The 8,481-nt window shown below is 35.9% G+C and overlaps 1 protein-coding gene across 1 annotated transcript; it reads left to right on the plus strand.

Annotated features, from left to right (window-relative positions):
* The first annotated feature begins 5,436 nt into the window (after positions 1 to 5,436).
* Positions 5,437 to 8,481, plus strand: LOC107780017 (uncharacterized). Its single transcript, XM_016600528.2, has 2 exons — positions 5,437 to 5,904; positions 7,902 to 8,481. The coding sequence occupies exons 1-2, from the start codon at positions 5,629 to 5,631 to the stop codon at positions 8,160 to 8,162; spliced, it is 537 nt and encodes a 178-aa protein (XP_016456014.1). The 5' UTR covers positions 5,437 to 5,628; the 3' UTR covers positions 8,163 to 8,481.

Raw genomic sequence — 8,481 nt, forward strand, 5'->3', positions numbered from 1 at the left:
TTGTCCCATAATTGCTTATCGAAACTGAAAATTATTCGGAATGGAGTCGATATATGAAAATGTCACTTATTCGGAAGAATAAATTGGGGTTTATTGATGGAACGTGCACTAGAGATTTGTACAAAAATGATGCTTTCCAATTGTGCCAGTGGGACCGGTGCAATGCAATTGTTCAATCGTGGATCATGAGCTCGGTAGCGAATGAGCTTAGAAAGGGAATCGTCTTCTCCTCAAACGCACAAAAGGTCTGGATTTTGTTGAAGACTAGATTTGATAAGGTAAATGCAACCAAAATTTATCACATGAATATGGAGATTAGCTCATTAGTACAAGGAGTTTCTAGTGTATTAGTATATTTTTCAAACCTGAATGATTTGTGCGATGAATTTGAGTCATTAATTCTGGAACCTTGTGATTGTGAGAAGTCAGGACCATTTGTTGAATTTTTACACCAACAGAAACTTATAAAATTTCTGATGTGACTAAACGACACTTATGTACCACAAAGGAGTCAGATTCTCATGATGCATCCAACACCCTCACTTGATCAAGCCTACTCCATGATTATTCAGGAAGAAAGTAAGAGGAAGAACAGTGGTTTGGTAATACAAGGTGGTATTTTAGGAAGTGCTCCTCTGGATATCGACCATACTGCACTAGCCTCTGTTAATGCCTTCAATGTAAAGCCTAAGAGAAATGCTGGGTTGTACTGTGACTACTGCAAAATGAAGGGTCATACGAGGGAAGGATGCTACAAAATGATTGGGTATCCACCTGGATTCAAGTTCACCAACAAGAGAAGATGAGCATATGAACAACCAGCAGATGTGGCACATAATGTGACTGTTGGGGAGGAACTTCACACTGGTATATATTGGAATGTTGTTCCAAGTGTTTAGCCTTTCACTGCTGAACAATACCAACAGATTCTCAAGCTGCTGAACAAGGAGAAGGGTCCTGATGCCTCAACCAACATGGCAGGTACCTCTACCACTAACCAAAGTCCTTGGATTATTGACACTGGGCTTCCAATCACATTGTTCCAGACTTGCATCTACTATCATCAGTATATCATGTACCTGAACTCAAATCACTTTCTGTGCATTTACCTAATGGAAATAGTACTCAAGTTACTCATACTAGACCATGTACTTTTCCTAACTCAGAAGTTCTTTATGATGTTCTTTATGTTCCTGAATTCCAGTTTAATCTACTCTTTGTTTCTAGATATACAAAAGGGTTAAACAGCTCAGTTCATTTCTATCCTGATTTTTGTGTCTTTCAGGACCTCTTCAGTGGCATGGTGAAGGGGATTGGTAAGCTCAAGGGTGGTCTTTACATCCTCAATCCCTCAACACATGTTACTACTTCCACTTCTAATTGTATGTCTGCTTCAGTTCAATCAAATTCAAGTGCATTATGGCACCAAAGGCTGGGTCATGCACCTCTTTTAGTCTTACAAAAGATTCCTACTCTCAACAAATAATTGTCCTATATTTCTACTTGTCATTGTCATGTATGCCCACTAGCCAAACAAACTAGGCTACATTTTCCTGTTAGTACTTCCAAGTCTAATTGTGTCTTTGAACTTGTATATATGGATGTGCGGCGGTCCATATAGAGTATGTACTTACAATAGGTTCAAATACTTTCTTACTCTTATTGGTGACTATTCAAGAATGACTTGGACTTTTCTTTTGAGGTTAAAAAGTGATGTGTATGTTGTTTTAACTGAATTCCTATACCTTGTTGAAAATCAATTCTCAACCACTATATTTTTCGATCAGATAATGGTCACGGATTTTTTAATACCCTCTGCTCTAATCTTTTCAAAACTAAGGGGATCATTCATCATAGTAGTTATGTCCACACTCCACAATAAAATGGTGTTGTTGAAAGGAAACACATACATATCCTAGAGGTAGGAAGAGCCTTAAGATTTCAGGCTAACATACCCTTGAGGTTCTGGGGGGATTGCATTCTTGTTGCCACCTATATTATTAATAGACTATCAAGTGTTGTCTTATATGCAAAATCACCTTATGAGATCTTTCATGGTAAACCCCCTATTTTTTTTCACATCAGAACTCTAGGATGCCTCTGCTATGCCACAAAACCAGATTTTTATGACAAATTCACTCCTAAATCTATCCCTGGTGTCTTTATGGCTTATGCTACTACTCAGAAGGGGTATAAAATCTATGACACTAAAGCTAACAAGTTCATAGTTAGCAGGGATGTTATCTTTCACGAGAATGTCTATCCCTTCAAAGTAAATTTCTTGCTACTCCTGATTCATCTTCTACTTCTTCTCCTTGTTTTCCCAGTTCTGATCCTCTACCATATGACATTCTCTCCCTTCCTACTGATCGTGCTCCATCTATTAGTTAACCTACTCCATCTCCTAATCCTATTTCCTCTCCTTCTTCTGTTGTTCCACTTGGTCCATCTGATCCTCCTACTGATTCTTTGCTGCCTAGAAAATCTGGTAGAACACTTAAGCCTTCTATTTGGCTGACTGATTACATTCACCTTCCTTTACCTTCAACTTCTACTTCTTGCCTTTACCCTATTCATCACTTTGCTTACTACTCTCATCTTCATGTTCATTTTCAATCCTTGCTTGCTTCTTTCTCAGCTGATATTGAACCTACTTCTTACTCTCAAGACATTAAAGATGATAGATGGATTAAGGCTATGAACCTTGAGATTGAAGCCTTAGAACAAAATCATACTTGGGATGTAGTTGATTTACCACCTGGAAAGATCCCCATAGGTTGCAAATGGGTCTACAAAATCAAGTATAATATTGATGGCTCTGTGGAAAGGTTCAAAGCTAGATTAGTTGCTAAGAGTTACACACAACAAGAAGACATTGATTTCCATGATACCTTTTCTCTTGTGGCCAAGATGACCATAATAAGAACTGTTATAGCCATTGTTGCCCTCAGGCATTGGTATGTGTATCAAATGGATGTCCATAATGCTTTTCTGAATAGTGATCTTGCTGAGAAAGTTTACATGACTCTTCCTCAGGGACTTGGTAGTCATGGGGAGTATAAGGTGTGCAGACTACTCAAATCTTTATATGGTTTGAAACAGGCTTCTAGACAGTGGAATGTGAAGCTGACACATGCCTTGTTATCCTCTGGTTTTCAGCAGAGCAGACATGATTATTCCTTGTTCACTAAGACTACTAACAATAAGTTTGTGCTTATTCTTGTCTATGTAGATGACTTGCTTGTCACATGTAATGACTTGAAAGAGATACATCAAGCTAAAAGTGACCTATATAAAAGCTTCAAATTGAAAGATCTTGGAGAGCTTAGATACTTTCTGGGAATGGAATTTACCAAGTCTGAAGAAGGCATCCTAATGTCTTAGTTGTCTTAGAGGAAGTATGCTCTAGAGATGATATCAGAAGCAGGACTATCAGGTTCAAATCCTAAGGACACCCCTGTAGAACAAAACCTGAAGTTAACGAGTACAAAATATGATGAGTATGTGCAGAGAACTATTGCTGATGAGCCATTGAAGGACAAAAACAACTTTCAGAGACTCATTGGCAAGTTATTATACTTGACCATCATTAGGCCAGACATTGCATATGCAGTGCAATGCCTAAGTCAATTCATGCATACACCAAAGACATCTCACTACTCTCATGGAAAGCTAAGAAATAAAGCACCACATCCAGGAGTTCAGCTGAAGCAGAATATAGAAGCATGGCACACAATGTAGCTGAGCTAACATGGCTGAATGGGCTGATGAAAGAGCTAGGAGTGAATGTCAAGATGCCCATGGATTTGTACTGTGACAACAAAGCTGCTATGTAGATTGCAGCAAATCCCATATACCATGAGAGAACAAAACATATTGACATTGATTGTCATTTCATCAGAGAAAAAATACAAGAAGGGTTGATAAGGGACTGCACACATAGCCACTCAGGAGCAACCACCTGATATTTTAACAAAGGCATTGGGGCATCATCAACATGCAGTTCTAGTGTCCAAGTTGGGAATGAAAAATATTTTCCATTCTCAACTTGAGGGGGAGTGTAGAGATAAGTAGTTAATGGTGTTGTACAGTTAGCTATTTAAGGTGTATTCTTCTAGATAGTTTGTATGATTAGTTAGCACATGTGTATATGCAACTATTAGTTAGTGTGATACATTAGTCTACATATACTCATTTTTTGTACATATTCGATTATTACATTGAATGTGAATTCCCATTTCTTTCTCTAGAACCTTCTTCGCCGTTACTCACCAGAACTTCTTCCCTAATAGCTCAGAACTCTGTAATGACAGTTCTAGGGCTGGTTTTAACATTGATTTACAATGCGATTTGAGTTGACGAACACCTCTCAGATTGTTTGTTACCTCAACAAACTTAATATGCATGTAAATCGCATTTCACGTATGCATTTTGAATTTTTTTTGGAATTCTCACAAAATTACACATTAATGAAATTTTCCAACCAAAGTTGCAAATTTCAGGGAAAAGATCAATAATGCGAATATTCTTCTAATTTTTAACCTCATTTGTCAAGCGCGGATATAAATATTTGTCAATTAAAATATACTATTATTTGTATTGATTTTTTCGTAAATATGTATAGAAAATTATATTAAATTCAAAACCTTTATTATTAATGAGTAGTATTAAATTAGTCTCTAGCGTTTATTTCTGATCTTAAATGCTCTTATCTCTTATCCAGAGCCCTTCTCTTAAATTGGTTGTCAAGTTCTAATTTCACAAGTTATTAATAAATTATTCACTACTACTAATTATTGAAATTGGACATGATAAGGTGGAGTTTAGGATATGAATAATAATTGTGTTAAATTCAACAAATGAGTAATAAATAGGTGATCTTGATGACCTAATTGTTCATTTGGTCACAATTAGTAATATCTATGAACCACTTTTTTGTCCTAAAAACTATTTTCGGTTCTGATAATTCTTTTGTCAATAAGAGTATTTCAATTCCTACAAAACTATATTTCTCCAAAATAGTGCGGAAAAAAAGTTCTCATATATTTATTATTCTCACGAGAGGACTTATTCTTTGAATTTACTCTTAAAAAATTCTCATTTGTTTTTCATCATTTTTGTATATTAAAAAATTATATACGTAATCGTCTCGTTTATTTTAGAGAACACATATAATAACTAAGATATCACAATTCAAGCTGAAGCAACAACTTCAATTAATCGAATTTCTTTATCCTTATTTAGAAAAGAAATCTCGTTATCACATTTTGCTAAAGATCTTTCTTTTTTGGGGATATAAATCAGAAACACGGGAGTGTTTATATTTTCAGGTTTTTATACTTAAGTTTACAAACGATAAAGTATAAAAAATATACTTTTGTTCTTTTTTTATTTCCTTTTAACGAAATAATAATACTCCATTCTTTTGACTTGATTAGACTTTTCCATTTTCCCTAATTTGGTTTTCTTATTTCCCATTTCCCAAACAATACCCAAAAATTCTTCAATCTTCTCTATCCAAAATCCAAAAGCAAAAAAATGGGTGGCCGTTAAAACAGCTACCTACTATTGTGTTGTTACTGCGATACCCGCCCGCATTTTCCCGCCATCACTTGTTCACGTCTCCAAATGGCTTGCCGATTGCTCTCAATCTCGAGCTGTTGCTGTCTTCGCCTTTCACAACTTGTTGTTAGTAGCCAAAGACCAATTACACGTAAACATACTTGCAATTTTAGTCAAATTATGATATACCCAAACATTAATCAATGTCGTCCATTTTCTAGAGGAGCAATATTCGTCTTGCTTTCAAATGCCCAAAGCAATGGAGAATACGGTAGCTCTGAGCAGTTAATTGAAGATCTTAGGGTTCCCCAACAATGGCTTGAACCCTCCAAAGCCCTCGAGGTAATTAACACATGTCTTTTCCCAATTACTCTTTTAATATAAATCAGTTTTGTGAGGGTGTATCAGAAAAATAATTAGCTTAATTGGTACTCCTAGAAGGGATTTGATGACCTGAGGTTTGCTTGCACTTTGTCTTTGCAGTTACAAACTAAGAGAACCTTCTTTGTGAATTACCTATTAAGAAGTCAGTTAAATATCCTGGGAGTGTTGAAAGATCTTAACTTTGAGTTGTGGTGGGTCTGATCAAGCAGTTCATGCATAAAGAGTGAATGCTTACTTCAGTACTACCAATCTAATTTTAAGAATATTTGTGTCAATTGAAGTTCTCTTGGAATTTAAATTCCTTTGAATTGGTAATAAATTTAGAAATAACTAAAGAATATAGAAGAGTAAAACTTTCTACTTAATTCTTTGTGATTGTTTTGTGATCCTGGACATTGCTGGGATCAATGATAGTTACCTTATGTGGCCATTGTGTTAAGAGGGTCTGGCTAGAAACGATCATATATTGGCGCATAGTTTTCTTGGTAGTCCTCTACTTCGTCATCAAACTACGAATGGCATGGTATATTAAAGACCAAATAGTTAATAGGCCAAGTGTTATACAAATAATGGTAGTCTTTTATCAAGTAACACATTATGAAATTTGAGAACTATGACCTGACTCATCTTCCGTAAGTCGTTAAGTTGTGTCTGTGTATCATCCTCTGCTGTGTCTATGCCAAGTGTTTTCTGAAAATTCAATCTTTTTGCCTTCTTGATTGTGTTTAGCAAGTTCTCTTCGGAACAATTTTTATATTCTAATTACAATCACTACAAGTGTTCCGCAAAAGTTAAATCAATTTAGAGAGATCTCTTCAAGATATGTATTGAGAGGCTCTAAAGTGCACGGAATGGTAGTTGAGGCATTGCCATTCAGCAAAATGAAACTGCTAGTATCGTATTTGTTTTACATCTGATTAAGGATAATCATTGCTGAGAAGGACGACACGATTTGCAACTCAACTGTAAAAGTCTTGCACTCTGACATGAAACAATTAGTGATCGCTTTTGATGCTCTCAGTTACCTTTATCCATTACCCCAGGGTGAATTGTCATATTAGGATCTTTTCTACATATAAGCTCTGCTAATTAGTTTGAACGTATTTCAATAGAAATAGCAATTTAATATGTGGCATCATTATCGGGTTTAAACTCCTATGTGCTTTGTAGGATAAGGTAACTGCGGGAACCTGTCTCTTCTACTTACTGCATGTTGACTATTTTCAAGTGGTGATTTGCAGTACACTCTTTGAGTAGATGAGCCAAGATGAGATTTGAACAAGATATGCTTAAAATTCCTCTCAAGATTGTTTTTTGTGTGCATGTTATCTATAGTTTTTGTCTTTAATATATATCTTAGCTGATTTTCCCCGAGACCATTTGCAAGATGGGTAGGAATTTCCTTCCCTTCACATGCTATAAGGTGTCCTTAAATTGAGTTCCATTTTTATTCCCTTTCTAATAATGATCTGGCAAGTTTTATTTAATCGGAAAATATGTATGTTGAATGCTTTAAGATGCCATTTTAGTTAGTTTTACGCGTCGAACTTAAGTTGTGGATATTGTCCAATACTGTATAGCTTGAGGTAGTCCATCTGAGAATGACTTGCTATCATCACGTTGTTGCATACATCTTGCAAAATCTTGATGTTGGCTGGTGGCAATGTGATCCTTTCTAATCCCATTGAAGAAAAAGGGAAAGAATTGGTGCACTTTCCTATTGATACGAATTTTGCATGGTGCTCAGGAGCCTTTCTTCTGCATCTGCACGTGTTTTGAAATTCATAATTCTAGATATGAGGTCAACTTCTTTACGTCTGCTTACTTTTTTTAGCGGCGTCTACCTTATCAATTAGAAATAATGCAGAGGTTTCTGATCTGCATATTGTCCCACTCTACCCCCTCTCTTTTCTCTATTGGAATACATGGCTCAAGAACTTGTGGCATTTACACAGGAATCTGAATGGTTGAGAACTGCTCTTAACAAGTGGTTGGATGATGAATATTGTCCAGAGGAAACAAATGTTGAGATTAGCGAAGTTGCTGCGAATTCATTTTACAGATCATTGTTGGAGAATAAAACTGACATAGGTGAGATACTGTTAAAGATGGCTGGAGATTTGGAATCCATATCTTATCAAGAAAGCTTTCATGGAGCATTCTCATCAGCAAATGCAGCAGTGAGTCTCATAATCCAACGGCTTGAACAAAACTAATCATTTGGCCTCAGTAAAAAGTTTGGAACTCTCAGCTTCCTACCAAAAACGCCTTAATTTTTTTTGACTTGCACTTTAGAATTATCCCTTAATAGTAGTACATTAAGATTTCACCAATAAGGTTAGAAAGGCCATTATTGTAAAGAAAAAAAGAAGGTTAGAAAGGCCTATGGCTTAATAACTTCAGTTAGTCAGCTTTTATTATGGTATATGGAGTTGCTGGAGAAATATGTATTTGCCAGATACCTTCAATTTGCAGTTGAGTTTTAGAATGTATGTATTAAACAATGGTCTATGCAAACTGCTAAGTTGTGTTGGT

This window comes from Nicotiana tabacum, chromosome 22 (genome assembly GCF_000715075.1).
Source record: "Nicotiana tabacum cultivar K326 chromosome 22, ASM71507v2, whole genome shotgun sequence".
In the NCBI taxonomy this organism is placed as follows: domain Eukaryota; kingdom Viridiplantae; phylum Streptophyta; class Magnoliopsida; order Solanales; family Solanaceae; genus Nicotiana; species Nicotiana tabacum.